At 39.1% G+C, this 17,763-nt stretch overlaps 1 protein-coding gene across 2 annotated transcripts in view; it reads right to left on the bottom strand.

Annotated features, from left to right (window-relative positions):
• Positions 1-17,763, bottom strand: part of LOC124613862 (cell growth-regulating nucleolar protein) — a 72,322-nt gene that overhangs the window by 30,219 nt on the left and 24,340 nt on the right. For both annotated transcript variants that reach the window (XR_006979642.1, XM_047142588.1), the window contains exon 3: positions 10,807-11,035. Coding sequence is in view for 1 of the 2 variants with exons in the window: in XM_047142588.1 (XP_046998544.1) it covers positions 10,807-11,035 (229 nt within the window). In the remaining variant the exon portion in view is untranslated. The remainder of the gene's footprint in view (positions 1-10,806; positions 11,036-17,763) is intronic.

The following is a 17,763-nucleotide window of genomic DNA, read 5'->3' as shown; positions in this document are numbered from 1 at the left end:
AGCCCATCACTGGTTTTTTATTGCATTAGTTTGGGAACACATTTCTTGACTGTTCTTACGGTTTATAGAACAATATTTTAAGCACGCTTGAGGAACCATGGATCCCTGCTTTCTGCTTAGCTAACAATCTGTTAATTGCCTCATTTATTCACAGACAAGGAATGACTGGTCCCGTCCATGTTGGAACTTCAATGTAATGATTCATCATGTAAGTAATTTGCTCTAAATCTCACTAGTGATTGTAATTATAATTCGAACACAATTGTAGTGAACGCTTTTTCTAATATAACCTGATAATGTGGCTCCTATGCTATGGAAGCGGTCAATACATAAATTATTTACAAGAGCAGCCAAACCGTTATTATTCAATATGTCTTCTTAAGGTTGCAGTAGTCCCTTGTACAAGACGGGGTGTATTTCAAGAGTTGCTATTGTTATTCTGTGAGCACATATTTTATAACACTGATTCATTTTCTGAGTACCAGGAAACAATTCTGCTAACATTCTCATGGAAAATTAATGCCATCTTTTCTCCACGTTTCTTCCTTACATTAATGTGAAGTGACAATGTCCAGAATACCATGCATAATCTTAAGGTAATCTATATGCACACATTAACATACCTACTATTATAAGAATTTTTCTATTTAATTCCTTTCTTCTTTACATCAAGAAAAACTTAACACTTGTCACAACTTCTGCAGATAACAAGCATGTATACCAGACGAACAAATTAGCAAACTATCCAGGAGACAGCATATTACTATTATATAACAAGAGCTCTAGCCTTGATCAACGGCCTAAATCTGACAGGTATTTTCTTTAGGTATTCCATATCCAAGTAAGCCACTCATCAGTTATTAGATCCCGCAGAGCTATCAAGCTGTGGTTGTGCTAACTAATGTGTTTCTTCACTTGCTGTTCCAAACAGTGTCAGATGCTTTCTACAGTATTAAGATCAGGTAGTTTAGCAGATCGATCAAGCAGCAATAATGTGCCTGAGTGTTCATCAAACAAGGATCCTATGCAATTAGAACTGCAAAGACTTGGGAAGAGGGGTGTGTTAATAATATGCCCATCGTGAAGATGTTTGTCACCGAGTATGTTGAAATAAATATGTTCATGGTAACCTGAATGAGTGGGTCCAGTTCGCTGTACAAAAAAAAAAAAAAACATCCCTAAATAAATCACACAGCCACCTCCAGCCAGATCTACTCTTCACACACTGGGCCATAGGCACACTTGACAAGTTGCACAAACAAGGCAAAACTGCTATTTGTCAGACTATACTGCAGACCTTCAGCTGGCTACTATTCAGTTTGCGTTGTCCGGTCCATTGAAGAGTGTTGCTTTAAGTACTCAGCATGCAATTACCTTTTGCAAGGTACCAGACACCTAATGTCAACTGCTTTCAGTTCCTTTCATAAGGTTTGCTAAGAAACTGGAGGAGATGGATGCGCATTCCTGAGAGCAGCAACTACTGTCAGATTTGAACCCGAGTGTATCAGATAAAGTGCGAAGTTATCCTCTGATCCCCATTCAGTTAAGATTTCTTTACGACTGTTGTTGTTACACCTCGTTACATGGCTGCAAGTGCTACACCACTTCTCGTGGACACACTGGAAAGACTGGGTTGATACACCAACAAATGGGAAACTTCATCCACTGTGTGATCACAGACACATCAGAACACGAGAGATTCTTTCTGTTATCTCTCCTCGGCAATCGATCTTAAGGTGCGTTTACACTGCCATTTGTATCGGCACATGTATGAGATACATGTATATGCGACTTTGCGACATGTATCGCGACTTGTATGAGTTGACAAGTATCAACCTCATACATGTATGAGCGTGCGTTTACACTGGTTGATATGAATCACTGTGCGATAGCTTTCGACGACGATTTGGAAGATTTCACATTTTTATGTGTTGGTACACTTGCTCTTTTGGAAGATGATAGGAAGAAAAGGCGGAGGAAGCGTAGATGGTGGCAGAGAGAGTTTCTCGCGAATTAACGCTAAAGGATGGCGCATATTTTAGAAATTATGTTAGGATGAGTATGGAGGATTTCCGCGGTTTGTTATCACTTGTGGCTCCTCTTGTGTCCAAAACCAACACAAACTTTCGGGAAGCGATTCCACCAGAGGATCAGTTGGCAGTAACACTTTGTTTTTTGGCCACTGGGGATTCCTTTTCGACGTTAATGTATCTGCATAGAATATCAAAAAGTGCCATATATATATAAAATATGATATATATAAAACTTTTACCTTCACTTCTTGGAATAAAACTTGCACAGTAGCCTCGCAAACACGAAGAATAATGTTGCATATGGCACTTTTTGATGTTCTATGCAGATACATTAACGTCGAAACGATAGTCGGCACCTCCAAAACTCAAACAGCCACCAAAGAGCCTGGTACTACGCATGCGCTAATCGTCAAAATAAGCGGCAGGCGACAAGACTACAGGAAATGATGGTACTGCGCATGCGCGAGTTCTTCAAATGTCGCTCATACATGTCGCGATACATGTATCCCAGTGTAAACGTACCTTTAATGCGTTTATTTCATACAACTGACTGTCCCACACTCACCACTTTACTGCCATTACTTACATCAGCAGAAGAGGGTCACATGACCACCTCGTACCAGTTCTACACCACAGACAGCACTCCAAAGTGGCTAGTGTACTTTTTTAAGAGGATTACTACTATTTTGCCTGGTTAGTTATTATTATTATTATTATTATCTTTCCTTTCTCAGACCTTAGGTCTGGTTCGGAATGAAAGTGACGCGGACCTTGATCAAGCGTCACTTCCTTTTAACTGTACGGTATATGTTACATTGCGTTTAGGAACTTTCGGGTAATTGAACATGTATCAATAATTACGGATTTCTGAAGTTGTATATATAAGTTTGGATGTAGCTGTATTGCATTGATGTACTGGTGGATATTGCCTGGTATGACTCCTGTAGTTGAAAGTATAATTGGTATAATGTCAACTTTATCCTGATGCCACATGTCCTTGACTTCCTCAGCCAGTTGGATGTATTTTTCAATTTTTTCTCCTGTTTTCTTCTGTATATTTGCTGTATTGGGTATGGATATTTCAATTAGTTGTGTTAATTTCTTCTTTTTATTGGTGAGTATGATGTCAGGTTTGTTATGTGGCGTTGTTTTATCTGTTATAATGGTTCTGTTCCAGTATAATTTGTATTCATCATTCTCCAGTACATTTTGTGGTGTATACTTGTATGTAGGAACGTGTTGTTTTAAAAGTTTATGTTGTAAGGCAAGCTGTTGATGTATTATTTTTGCGACGTTGTCATGTCTTCTGGGGTATTCTGTATTTGCTAGTATTGTACATCCGCTTGTGATGTGATCTACCGTTTCTATTTGTTGTTTGCAAAGTCTGCATTTATCTGTTGTGGTATTGGGATCTTTAATAATATGCTTGCTGTAATATCTGGTGTTTATTGTTTGATCCTGTATTGCAATCATGAATCCTTCTGTCTCACTGTATATATTGCCTCTTCTTAGCCATGTGTTGGATGCGTCTTGATCGATGTGTGGCTGTGTTAGATGATACGGGTGCTTGCCATGTAGTGTTTTCTTTTTCCAATTTACTTTCTTTGTATCTGTTGATGTTATGTGATCTAAAGGGTTGTAGAGGTGGTTATGAAATTGTAGTGGTGTAGCCGATGTATTTATGTGGGTGATTGCTTTGTGTATTTTGCTAGTTTCTGCTCGTTCTAGAAAGAATTTTCTTAAATTGTCTACCTTTCCATAATGTAGGTTTTTTATGTCGATAAATCCCCTTCCTCCTTCCTTTCTGCTTAATGTGAATCTTTCTGTTGCTGAATGTATGTGATGTATTCCATATTTGTGGCATTGTGATCGTGTAAGTGTATTGAGTGCTTCTAGGTCTGTGTTACTCCATTTCACTACTCCAAATGAGTAGGTCAATATTGGTATAGCATATGTATTTATAGCTTTTGTCTTGTTTCTTGCTGTCAATTCTGTTTTCAGTATTTTTGTTAGTCTTTGTCTATATTTTTCTTTTAGCTCTTCCTTAATATTTCTATCATCTATTCCTATTTTTTGTCTGTATCCTAGATATTTATAGGCATCTGTTTTTTCCATCGCTTCTATGCAGTCGCTGTGGTTATCCAATATGTAATCTTCTTGTTTAGTGTGTTTTCCCTTGACTATGCTATTTTTCTTACATTTGTCTGTTCCAAAAGCCATATTTATATCATTGCTAAATACTTCTGTTATCTTTAGTAATTGGTTGAGTTGTTGATTTGTTGCTGCCAGTAGTTTTAGATCATCCATGTATAGCAAATGTGTGATTTTGTGTGGGTATGTTCCAGTAATATTGTAACCATAATTTGTATTATTTAGCATGTTGGATAGTGGGTTCAGAGCAAGGCAGAACCAGAAAGGACTTAATGAATCTCCTTGGTATATTCCACGCTTAATCTGTATTGGCTGTGATGTGATATTATTTGAATTTGTTTGGATATTAAGTGTGGTTTTCCAGTTTTTCATTACTATGTTTAGGAACTGTATCAATTTAGGATCTACTTTATATATTTCCAATATTTGTAGTAACCATGAGTGGGGTACACTATCAAAAGCTTTTTGGTATTATTATTATTATTATTATTATTATTATTATGTGCGATTGGACCCATACGGATCACGCAAAGCTTTTCCGATTCAATTTTTTAATTCTCCAAACTTCTCTCATTCTTTCCCCAAGGAATTCTCTTTCTTTCCTCTGTCCATTTTGTCCCCTGTCTCTTGCAAACTTCATTCTCGGGTTGTACTTTCCAACTATTGATTTTTTGCCTGTATACATTTCTGTTTATAACATCTGAAGAATTTATTTGTGCATTTGCTAGATCTGTTTTGGTTTCTTGTATCCAGGGTATGGTTTTCAATTTTTCAATGTATATTAAAATTTTGTGGGAGAGTCTGGGTGTTGGGAGTCTGTGGATATGACCGTAAAATTTTAGTCTTCTTTTCCGGATGTCTGCGGCGAGGTTAGATAATTTTTCTGGAGTTTTCCGAGACTGTAACCTGTATCCATCTTCCGTTCTTTTTGGGCCAAGAATCTTTCTGATAATTTTGCGTTCCTCTTTCAGGATGCCTTCCAGGTCACCTTTTCTATGGAGTGTGAGTGTTTCGCTGGCATATAGTGCTTCGGGCTTGACTACTATATTGTAGTGTCGTATTTTTCAGTGAATGGAGAGACACTTTTTATTGTAGATGTTGTGGGTTTTCCAGTATGCTCTTTTCAGTTTTTGCAGTCGAACTTTTTGTGCAGTTTTCTCTCCCCCTGTGGGTTCTAGGACCTCGCCTAAGTATTTAAAGAATGGAACTCTCTCAATTTGTCCATATTTTGTAGTCAGTTTTTGAGTTTCAAATTTTGAGCAGATGAATTTGGTTTTTTGGAAGGAAATTTGTAGCCCAACTTTTTCGGCACATTATTATTATTATTCATTCTTTCTTTACTTTCTCAGACGTTAAGTCTGGTTAAAAATGGAAAGTGACGCGGACCTTGATCAAACGTGACTTCCTTTTAACTGTATGGTATATGTTACATTGCATTTAGGAACTTTCGGGTAATTGAACAAGTGTCAATAATTACAGATTTCTGTAGTTGTATATATAAGTTTGGATGTAGCTGTATTGCATTGATGTACTGGTGGATATTGTGTGGTATGACTCCTGTAGTTGATAGCATAATTGGTATAATGTCAACTTTATCCTGATGCCACATGTCCTTGACTTCCTCAGCCAGTTGGATGTATTTTTCAATTTTTTCTCCTGTTTTCTTTTGTATATTTGTTGTTTTGGGTATGGATATTTCGATTAGTTGTGTTAATTTCTTCTTTTTATTGGTGAGTATGATGTCAGGTTTGTTATGTGGTGTTGTTTTATCTGTTATAATGGTTCTGTTCCAGTATAATTTGTATTCATCATTCTCCAGTAATTTTGTGGTGCATACTTGTATGTGGGAACATGTTGTTTTATAAGTTTATGTTGTAAGGCAAGCTGTTGATGTATTATTTTTGCTACAGTGTCATGTCTTCTGGGGTATTCTGTATTTGCTAGTATTGTACATCCACTTGTGATGTGATCTACTGTTTCTATTTGTTGTTTGCAAAGTCTGCATTTATCTGTTGCGGTATTGGGATCTTTAATTTATTATTATTATTATTATTATTATTATTATTATTATTAACAGTCAAGGGAGCAAGCACATACAAGGTTATCACTCTGTTACTGTACCTCTTAAATTATATTTGGTGAACCTAGAAACAGCTAATCATTATGAACTAGTCAATGAATGGTGCAATCTGAATGGCTCATTAGGGAAGCTCTCTAAGCTCACATTCTACTATTTTCACACTGACTTCTCTTGTCAAAAATGTGTTCAATGCAGCAAGCTAAAAATTAAAGACTATCATGTTAATACAGGGTGGCCCAAAAAGGATGGTCACATTTTAAATAACTATAACTCCATCAGTTTTACAAATTAATTTTATTCAATTACGTAACTAAATGCTCCCAGGCACCCAATTACAAGAACTAACCACAAAAAATCATGTACGGAAAATGACTTCCGGAAGATGGTGTCCTTCCTCGGTGATGCATTCCACAAGTCTTTCCTCGAAATTTTCCATCACTTTCACTACTGTTTCTTCTTGAATTGCCATAATTTCCGCACTGATTGCCTCCTTCAGATCAATTAAGTTTCGGGGCTTCTTTACGTAGACTTTTGACTTTAGGTATCCCCAAAGAAAAAAATCACAGGCTGAGAGGTCAGGTGATCTCGCGGGCCAGTGGACATCTCCAAAACGCGAGATGATGTGGTGGGGGAACATCCGCCTTAAAACACACATGGAGTCATTGGTTGTGTGGGCCGTGGCCCCGTCCTGTTGAAACCAAATTCGATCTCGATTTACATGTAACTCTCGCAGTTTCGGCACCAAAAAGCTACGTAGCATGTTAACGTAACGTTTCGAGTTCACTGTGACTGTAGCGTTGTTCTCCTCAAAAAAATATGGACCAACAATCCCCAATCTTGAAATTCCACACCAGACTGTTACCTTAGCACTATGAAGAGGCTTTTGGTGCAATTCTCTGGGATTATCTGCTGCCCAATACCTGCAGTTTTGTTTATTGACATAGCCGTCTAAATGGAAATGGGCTTCATCTGACATAAGAAGCACAACATCATTATTAGAGTACAAAATGTCAAGCATTGATTCACAAAATCGTCTTCGCTGCTCAAAATCACGATCATACAGCTTTTGCGTGATCATAATTTTGTATGGGTGAAACTGTAACTCACGGCTTAAAATACGCTGCAACGAACTACGGCTGAGGCCTAAAGTTTGAGCACGACGCCTAGTGGAACGACGCGGGCTTTGCAGCACTGACGCTCTAACATCATCAATGTTCTGTGGAGTAACTGCCGTACGTGTACGCCCTGTAGATTTACCACTTTTGACAGACCCTGTTGTCCGGAATGCAGTCACCCAACGTGATATGGATCTGCGATCTGGAATGGGTCCATCACGCGCTACACCAAAACGTTGTCGAAACAATCGTTGCGCAGTAATAAACGATTCATCATTTCTGAAAAACTGTTCCACAGCAAAAATACGATGCTCGACCGTCCACTGCGCCATCTCGTGGCAAACTGGGTGTAATGGCCGACTTGCAGACGGCCGGCAGTGGTCCCCCCTCCTCACCTTTCAATGGTACTACGCAGTTCAAATCCGACCATCCTTTTTGGGCCACCCAGTATAATCAATTACATCCATAAAAATGCTTATCCATCTGACTGTTCATAGAGGAAATCAATCGCTTTACAAAATAGTGACATTAGACAAAGCTTTTCACAGATGATTATGTAGTGTGATAATGAAGACATCAGTGCCTTTTCCATACAACTGAGAACCTAATCAACCAAATTCTGAAAAATTTTCTGATCCTTCAGCTCCATTAATGTTCCAATAATTATTTTTACACACTTCCATCAATTTCTTATGACCTTTGATCTTTGAAATTTTTTTTTTTTTTCACCAAATGCAGTCAATATTCCAGAAACAGTATAATCAAGAATAACTCCACACCACTTGAACAAGCATTGTGAAATACTTCTGCCATAAATAAATTTCACTAAAGAGAACTTCCCAACGTGCCTTCTTAAAAAATCCATGGTAGGAAGATCACCCCTGTTTGAAGGCACTGAAGGCACAAATGAAATCGTGGTACAAGTCATCCGTACAAGATAGTTGTTAACTGAAAACCATACGCTAATAACTCGTGTACTGCACATGCACATACAGTTAGTACATTCTCAACAAGAATTTTGGTCTGATAATTAGTACAAAATCTTCATTGTACAGCTATGTGTAGGTTTCAGACTTTGGTACTCAAGGTTATGTTGAGTTGCACTATGGAACCATCTTCTAGCACATCTTACAGCATATCAACAATTCCACAATCGTGCTGTTATTTGCTTCAGACTCGAGAATATATTCTCAGGCTAGACAGTAGAGACCTTTTCTCAACAGCAGTCGATAATGTTGCAGTTTTTCATTTGTACTCGAGTTCCTTGGGAAATTGAGGACATCACTGAAAGCAATTTTCATCGAAAGATTTTTCATAATATCCTCCGTATCTTCTCTTCAAAGCTTTAAGCAACCCAGATCTGACCAAAGGCTGGCTTGTGCCTTGCAAAATGAAACCTTAATTCTGCCCATTCAATGACTTGTGATGTCTGTGACAGTAAATGGAATTGCTATCTGAAACTAACACTTCATCCTGTGTAGCACACCAACTGACTCATTGATTCTTTCTGTGTTCTAAGTTTTCATGTTTGAAATTGGTTTGCACTGGAAATTTCAAGTGTTTCATAAGCTGTGAGTATCTCATTTGGTGTTATGCCTCTTGAAACTGACACATCTAAAAGGTTGTAATCACAAGTACTAACTGTTAATTTCTGAATCCCTTTAATCAGATGTTTGCTACTGATTTGTCTTTGCAATTTTCTGTTGGTACTGAATGTCACACTTAAAAAGCAACACGTATAACCCTCAAAGTTTCAAGAACCAAGGATGCAGTGAACACTTCAAATATAGTGCAACCGCTACAGCAATTTAGTGGACATTAGCACTTAAACTGACATAAGCACAAATACTGCTACCAAGAACCTAGAACACAAAACATCAAAAACCAACACTCAGCAAAAATCCAGATACAGAGAACACATGAACTGACACTCAGTTTTGCACAGTGTACAAAAGGAAAGGGTATCATCCAGTTTCCCACATAACGTGAAGGGTGTACTAAGGTAGGATTTCAATAAAATGTGCATTTGCTGTAACACTACTCTGTGCTCTATCAAATGATTTTCTGATTATCTTGTAATTTGTAAAGATTATTTATCATGTGAAATAATAAAAGCATGCCATAATGTGATGTTAGTGCAATAAAATTGGATGCAAAACCAAGGGCATAGTATATCATCACTTTTCAAAAAGACTTTGAACGTGAGCAGAAATGGTCATCTTGTTGTAAACAAGACAAAAATATGGTAATGTCAATTACGCAAGTACTTGTTCTGCACATAAATGTGATGTGGATTACAGTCTAACTGCCACACTGAATCAAACAATGAGCTTGAAGGACATACCTGCATATTGGCAAGTGAAACCATCATTACTACTATTGTTTACCACCTTTCCACTGATTATATCAGATAATAATGCCTATAGAGCATGAAACATGCTCAATGCAATTAACTTGAAAAGTGGAGAGACTCAGGAAATGGCATCTAGTAACTGGATATATGCAAAGGTGTAGGGAATAGTTCGGGTACCTACTATTTGATCTGGCATCATGCGAATGCTATTGAAATTCAGCCAAGTCAAGTGGAACCGAAGGAACCTGACAAAGGCTGAGGTTACCTTAGGAGGTAAGTACCTGAAATAAGAATAAGAAAATTATTCTGATACATTATATACTCCTCTTCACATGCAAATATAACTGCTTACAGAGTACACATGAAGATGCTAATATAGAAAGTGGTGTTCAATTCTGCTTCCACTATTAAATCAGTGAGCAATTTTGCGTTTTGGACCTGTTTGCACTACTGGGTAGCAGCATTTTTCACTAATATCCTTCTATATGAAATGCATTAAACCCAATGAAATGAATGGATCAATGAGGATGGAACCAAAGATGCAAAAACATGAAACAGTATCAATGCTAACCATTCAGATAAAATGCCATAAATTTTCAATTGTTACAGTAGATTTAAAACTGTCCTGCTACTGCACCACTTGACGGTATTTATGGTATCTACATTGCTCTGCAGTTATTGTGGAAATAATCTTGCCTGCCTTCTTTACTATATAAAAGACAATCTGAGATATACTCCAATTACTGGAACATCCTGTCAGATTAAAAATATGTGCAGGACTGAGACTCAAACTTGGGACCTCAGCCAGAGCGAGCTGTGCTTGGCATTTAGCACCACCCGGGGAACACATTGTTTACAAAGCACCACTAAAGTATTTTAGTAGTAACCCATCCATAATTACTCTCTTCAAACTGCATTCTGTGTGATTTTACCACATACTATCAGAAACAGTTCAAGTATAATAATGTAGGTCGTTTTTCAGTTGCTTGTTAATTAGTTACCACCTCTAATTAGTGAGAGCTGCACCACAAATATAGTTTTGCTTAATTTTTATAAATATAAAAAGCTTCTCACCAAAAATTTTGGTTTCTTTCTTGGAACATTTTCGAATTTAACAATACTGTCTAACACAGTCTTCAAACATTTTGGTAAGTTTTCTTGCGATTGGACTCCTCTGACGACTTCAAGCCATTCGTGCTGCTTACATTCACCCTTATTAGAGTTTGGCTTTGGTACAAATCCTTTTGCTGAATATTTTTCATCTTCCGTTATGCATTTTGTATGAGCCACATAATCATTACCCCTGTAAATAAAACAAAAAGGCATATAACATACGGTTATCAACTGACAAGTACAGCAACTTTTCAGCATGATGCAATAAAAGTTAAATGGAAGTATATGGCAACAGGAGAAGTGAAGAACAGGGTCTAGACGAGAGTGAAAGCAGGGCCATTATGGGACTGGTGCAGTGACCATTCCAGGCTGCAAAATTATTCAGAAAACTGGGCTTGGAGAAGTGGAGAACAGGATGGGAAAGAGGGAGATGGGAAACGATTAACAGAGGTTGCGAAGCAGTCATTTATGTCAACTACATAAAGCAGTACAAAATACTTTGAGACTGGCTGTCCTTGTGCCCATGTCTATAGTATATTGGTGGCCACGTACCTGGTTGGATAATTTGCTCATGACCATATCCTCACAGATCACTTTCCCTCAACAGCAAGCCAGGAAATTGTTTTTTCTTCTTAAATACGGAACTGAACCACCAAGAACTACCCATCAACATGCAATAATTATACACTAACAAAGTCAAGTTAAAAGCAGTAATTCCACTATTACAAGTTGAAATGCGACAAAAAAGTTTCATGAGGTGATTATCTTCTTGCCAGCGACAGTGATATGTGGTTTGTAAAGATTGTGAATATTTTAACTATTAAGTTTTATTGTTAATTAATGTATTCTTTATCAGTGAATTACAAGTGACTTTTTTTCTGTTTCATAAACAATGCAAAAAGGAGACTGTGACGACAGTCACATTCTCACAATGCCAATTTTTGAGAAATAAAAAAATTAAATTATAAACTGTAAATCTGCTTAGTATTCAAACAGCCTAGATGAGTTTGTATCACGGACTGGAACAGTACAGTTGGATTACATATATGCACACTGTATGACATTATGTTGAAGTTACGTAACAATTATTTGTACAAGAAGATGCAAATAAAATGTTGTGAGCAGTTTTAAAATTTATCTGAAGATTCTTAGGTGTGTTTTTTGGAAGCGTGTGGATTGGATATCTATTTGGATTTTATGAAAGAATGTAATTAACTTCAAGCTTGGATATTTGAATGGAAAGTCAAATGTAACTTCACTTAGTTGGCAACCAATCTCCTTCTTCACTTAGTTGGCAACCCAATCTCCCTCTGATTTTAGAAAAGTATGATGAAGGAGATTGATCTAGTGTGAATTAAGTTGGACTCAGTGAACTAAGCTTGAATTATGCACTTATTTAAAATATCTTGAGGTGAATAATTGACTTTTGGAGCAGATTTTTAACATACTTTCTGAGATCCAACACTGCAACCACATTGAGTTAGCAACCAACTGTAGGATTTGGGGAGTTCTTGTTACAAGAATTTACTACCAAGCCGAGATTAAAATACTGCATGTACATCTCAGGATCCAAACTCATGTTAATACCACCAATTTAAATGATAGAGTGAGTTATTTCTTCAGTTGCATCTACAGATAATTTGAGATTAACTCAACATACAAAAAAGTATTAAGCTTTGTTGTGAATGTGGCATATTAAGATACAGAAGTTAAAAATGATCGCTGGTGGCGATATTATGACAGCAAACTGAATGATATTGAGGATTCATTTATATTTCTGGTTCACATACACTACTCGCTGCCAACTACTAAACCGCAAAGCACCACGCACCTGTTTCCACTGATGAACACCTTCAGATGCAATTTGCTTATGATCTATGTAAGTGTACTGAGCATATATTAAGAGAGATAGTCACACTACATAAATCCCTACTATTGATCTCCTAACACAGTTACCCTAATGAAGAGGGTGGTACAACTGCAAAGTAACCCAAAGAAAACAAAAGGACACATTATGATATAAAATACTGTCGGTAATCTGAACAGTAGAGAACACAATTTTGATTGGAGAAAAAGAGACATCTGTAGCGTTCTTTTCAAAGAAGCCATCAAGGAATTAATATTAAGCATGTCACCATATTAACACTGCTGTCAATTACTATCCTCAACCTGGATATCACACATACTGTACTTCAATTACTCTGTGACTGACATTACAGCAAGTCACGTGGTGGAGTCAGCCACCAACCAATTACAGTTCTTTCTCAAGAATCATATTCAGACAGTTTTGCTGTATCGTACTTATATGTGTAACCTTGTCAAACATGGCTGGCTGCATGAGGCACGGAGATGAGATGCCAAAACTGAAGATTTTGCCGTCTTGCATATCTCAAAAAATATATTTATGTAATCAAAGCAAAGGTGCATCAATTTCTGGATGTTTCTGGGACATTTCTTTTTTTACAGAAAACTGAAAACAAATATTTAAGCATTCAAAAGTTTTCTATCTATACAGCCCTTAGCAACTAATACTAAGGAAGCAACCTGACAATGAGGCAAAGGTCTTTTCTTTATTGTTTTAGTACTATACCTTGAGATTAAGTAACCTATTGCACTTAATTTGGAAAGTTTGTAGTGAAAAATGTGATCTCTCAAACTCTTTGCTTTCAGTATTATGTTGCAGTGTAGAAAATGTAGCCAATATATATAAATAGTTTTAAAAGCTGCATGGATCTGTGAACTACCATCGAAATGACAGCCTGCAAGGGAATGGCGCATCCTGCCACAGTATGTTCCCTACAGGCCTCCTCCATGGCCTTGTTGGCCTCTTCATTTCCCCAAATTTCCATGGGTCCGGTACCCAACAGAAACGATACCTCCATCCCTGCAACTGTACGAAGTACAGCTGGTCGTACGTGAACTGGACCAATTTCTCTACTGGCTACGTGCACTCAAACAACTGTAGGACACTAAGGGAATCAGAGCAGGTGAGAAAGTTGTGTGTCCTGATAACACCTCATCTGCTCCAATGCCTTCAGGAATGCATGGAGCTCTGAGAAAATACGTTATAGCTGTAGGGAAGGCAAATCCTGAAGACACAGTTGGGGAAGATGGAATAGCCAAGGGAGACCCCCTTGTTGGGAGACATCTGTATATGCAACTGTTATGTTACAAAATAGAGATTAAAATGTAAAATTGGGAGTGGTACCTTTCTCAAAATTCATCAAATCTAAAATAATTCCAGGCCTCTATAGACGACAAGGTGTGGATCTGCTCCAACCTTGGTGTAAAACATTAAAACCAGCCACACAAATCTCTAAAAGACAATCCTCTTCATATATCCCACATGGCCAAGCTCCTCTGTGCCAAGAATAAAAGAGTTTTCTATTGGTAGCTGAGCAAGGGTACAATATGCAGGCGAGTATCATATGGTCAGTATTTTATAGACCTGTTGCACCATGAGGATTCGTTGCCGGATGTGAAGTGGTGACTCACCAGCCTCAGCACAGAGGCTCAGTATAGCGGTGCCGCAAAAGGCTCCAGTGGCCAGCCCAAGTCCTTCATGGTGCACCGTCCAGCATTTTTAAATAAGATGTTCGTGCAGATCAGTACAGTGTGCACCCACAATCAGGCCGAAATCGCACAAAGGTCCTATAAAACTGGAGCACAAGTCTGGGCTACTCAGCATGAACTGTGGCTAAGACATTTTAAAATGCTGAGTGCTTTCAGGGAGCATTGTTTAAAGTCTATAAAGTGTGTCAACCATATAAGCTTTGAGTTACATGTGATCTCACCATGTCTAGTTAAATGTGAGGTCCAGTAATCTCACCACGTCTTTAAACTAACAACAGTGTTCCTCACCCACAAATCACGAACATTTACAACTGAAAGGAAATAAAGACACACACACACACACACACACACACACACACACACACAGAGAGAGAGAGAGAGAGAGAGAGAGAGAGAGAGAGAGAGAGAGAGAGAGAGAGAGAGAGAGAGACTTATTAGTTGAGAATTTAAAACCCCTATTCTCCACTCATTCATCCAAATGACGAAGAATCAGTTGCAACTGACATGTTGTTGTAAGGCCTGAAAGGAACAAAAGATACAGAAGTAGTCAACAAATCAAGATCACTAGACAAGGCATTTAACAATGGACATGATATCATTGATAGCTATGGCAAAGATAGTCACACTTACAACACTATCTCCTGCTCAAAATGGCCAGAGAGGATATCAACTCGATTACTAAAATAGTGGGGTGAGAGAGAGGACCATATAAAGATGTGAAGACATATTCAAAAACCGCACTCACGGAGCTGCCAGAGAATAATATGCCGCCAACTATATCATAGACCTTCTCAATATCAAAAAATATACTCAGGAGGTGATGCTGGTGTAGGAAAGTCTGTTGCATGGCAGCTTCAAGGACAGCAAGGTCATCGAAGGTGGACGGATAGCTACTGAAACCATACTGAAAGCAACTAAGCACCTGTCCGGATTCTAAGATCAAGACAAGGCATTGGCTGACCATCTGCTCCAAGGTCTTTCCCACACAACTAGTGAGGGCCAACATTACAATGACTACTTGGACCCGTCTGGTCCGTACCAGGATTTAAAAGTGGAATTAAAATGACCTCTCTCCACAAGTTAGGAAAGTGTCCTGATACCCAAATGAGTTGGAAAGGACAAAGAGGATTTCTTTGCTCCGCCCTGTGAACTACCTTAACATACTGTAATGGAACCTACTGAGACCAGGTGATGTGTCACAAACTGTAACTAATGCAGAATCCGACTCCCACAGACAGAAGGGCAGTTGTATTGTTCAATCAATGATGGAACTTAAAAGCCCTAATTGCCCCTCTCAGTCATCACTCTGCAGCACCGGAAAGGTGAATCCTGACTGGCAGTGGCAGTAACTGTGGAAAAATCGTCACCATTGTCTGCGCAATTTCTCACAGGGTGGTACGGAGACCTACTTTCCCCATTACAGCAGCCACTGGCTGCTCCAAGAAATCCTCCTGATGGCCTCCCATACAACTATACTTCTAGTGGAACAGTTTATGGTGGTCAGGAACTATTGTCACAATCTCTTCTTGCTCTCCCTAATAATTTGCCTACATTTCACCCTTGCTACCAGACAGAGTGCAAGGTTCTTTCCAGCTGGCCGGCACTTGAGAACCTGCACAGAACCGCCCACCTCAATCTGACTGCAGTGTGGCATTTGTCGCTCCACCAAGGGGCAGATTGCCTTTTCATCTGGCCTGAAGACTGTGGGACAGATGCTACAAAGGCACTGTGGATCATTTGAGTAATAAGATTCACCCATGCCTGGATGATGTCACAGTGTTCAGCTTGCCCTTAAGATGCATCCATTGTGTGGCGGATTTCTCTGTCTGGCAGGTGAATCCAGACCAGTAAGCGGTCACTTCAGTGCAAGTCGTCGACCACTTCCCACTGAGCTGTGTGTATGTGCAAGACTGGGGAGCATACCGAGAGATTGACAGCAGTGAGCGACCCTGTTGCAGTGCTGAAGTGTGTGTTCCAACTGTACTGATCCACGTTCAACAAACATGCACTTGAGGTCAAGAGAAGGCTCCCAATTTCTCTACCACTGGGACAGATGGTTGCAGAGAGCCAAAGCATATTATGTGCATTAAAATCAACACACAAGATGAAGAGGTACAGTTCTTATGGAGGACATAGCTCAGAGCATCAGAGAATTTAAAATGCGTCTCTTAAAGACGCGCGCGCGCGCGCGCGCGCGCGCGCGCGCGCGCGCGCGCACACACACACACACACACACACACACACACACACACACACACACACACACACCGGTCGAGATAACAGACATTCCTCCAGATACGTCCTGAAACCATTCTCAAGTTCCGCTTCAGTATTGATGCCATTTCAACGGTAAGTCTTTTTCTTTGTCACTCCTTTGCGGTGGGGAGATTGCATTGGAAGGAGGCAAGAGGGTGGAGGGGTGGGGGGGAGACTTGAGGGACTCGCCAATTTCCTCTTGCAGATATTTACATCCATACCATCACAAGTATGGTCACCATCTGGTCCATCTGACAGGATCAACGCAATGTGGTCTGATGACTTCAGTCCTGGTGGTTTTCGTCCCCAGCTCGGATTCTGGGGACAGTAGCACAGCCATTTTAACAGGAAACATTTGCTAGATATCATCTACTGCCTGCTGTGAGAATCCATTATCCTTCCCGACACTCAGCTCTACAGCCACTACTATTGCTGTGGTGGGTACGTACGGTGGTTGTTTACCGATACAGGCTTACAGCTGCATTTACAGGGACAGGTGGAGGTTCCCTGATCAACTATCAAAGTCATGGTACCAACATCGGTTCTTGGCACAGGCAGCTTCAACCCTGAGGTACACAACTGTACAAAAGTGTGCGTGGCCTTAAGGATCTTTTTTGTGTCTGAGTATGAGAGGTGTTGCGTCACTTTAATCTCCGGATCTTCTTCTTTGCACCACATGGGATGTGGTTGGGAGCAATTGACACAGAACGCAGTGTGACAGTTGCAACCAACAATGATATGAAGAAAGCATTGACACAAAGCAGTATCCATGTCCATAATGAGCCAGCATGTCACAGCTCCTTTACAACAAGCCCAGCTTGGAGCTCACTGTTGACTGGTTATTCTCCAAATAATTTTGCAGTCAGTAACTCGTTTACTTGGTTAGCCTGCAGTGTGTCAATCAGGAGTGTGCTGTTATGAAGCCTCTTCATAGATTTAAGCTACTCTGGAAGATTCTCTAGAGTTTTATGAATGTAAAAAGGCAACAACTTTTAAATGGACCTTCCAAACACTTTACAACAATAAATACATTATTAACCACGGGATGTGGTCCATTATTCAGACTGAATTCATTCAAAGGTGTCTCAG

This window comes from Schistocerca americana, chromosome 4 (genome assembly GCF_021461395.2).
Source record: "Schistocerca americana isolate TAMUIC-IGC-003095 chromosome 4, iqSchAmer2.1, whole genome shotgun sequence".
NCBI classification, from domain to species: Eukaryota; Metazoa; Arthropoda; class Insecta; order Orthoptera; family Acrididae; genus Schistocerca; species Schistocerca americana.
The sequence above is the reverse complement of the archived record's forward strand: the minus strand, read 5'-3'. Positions and strand labels throughout refer to the sequence as shown.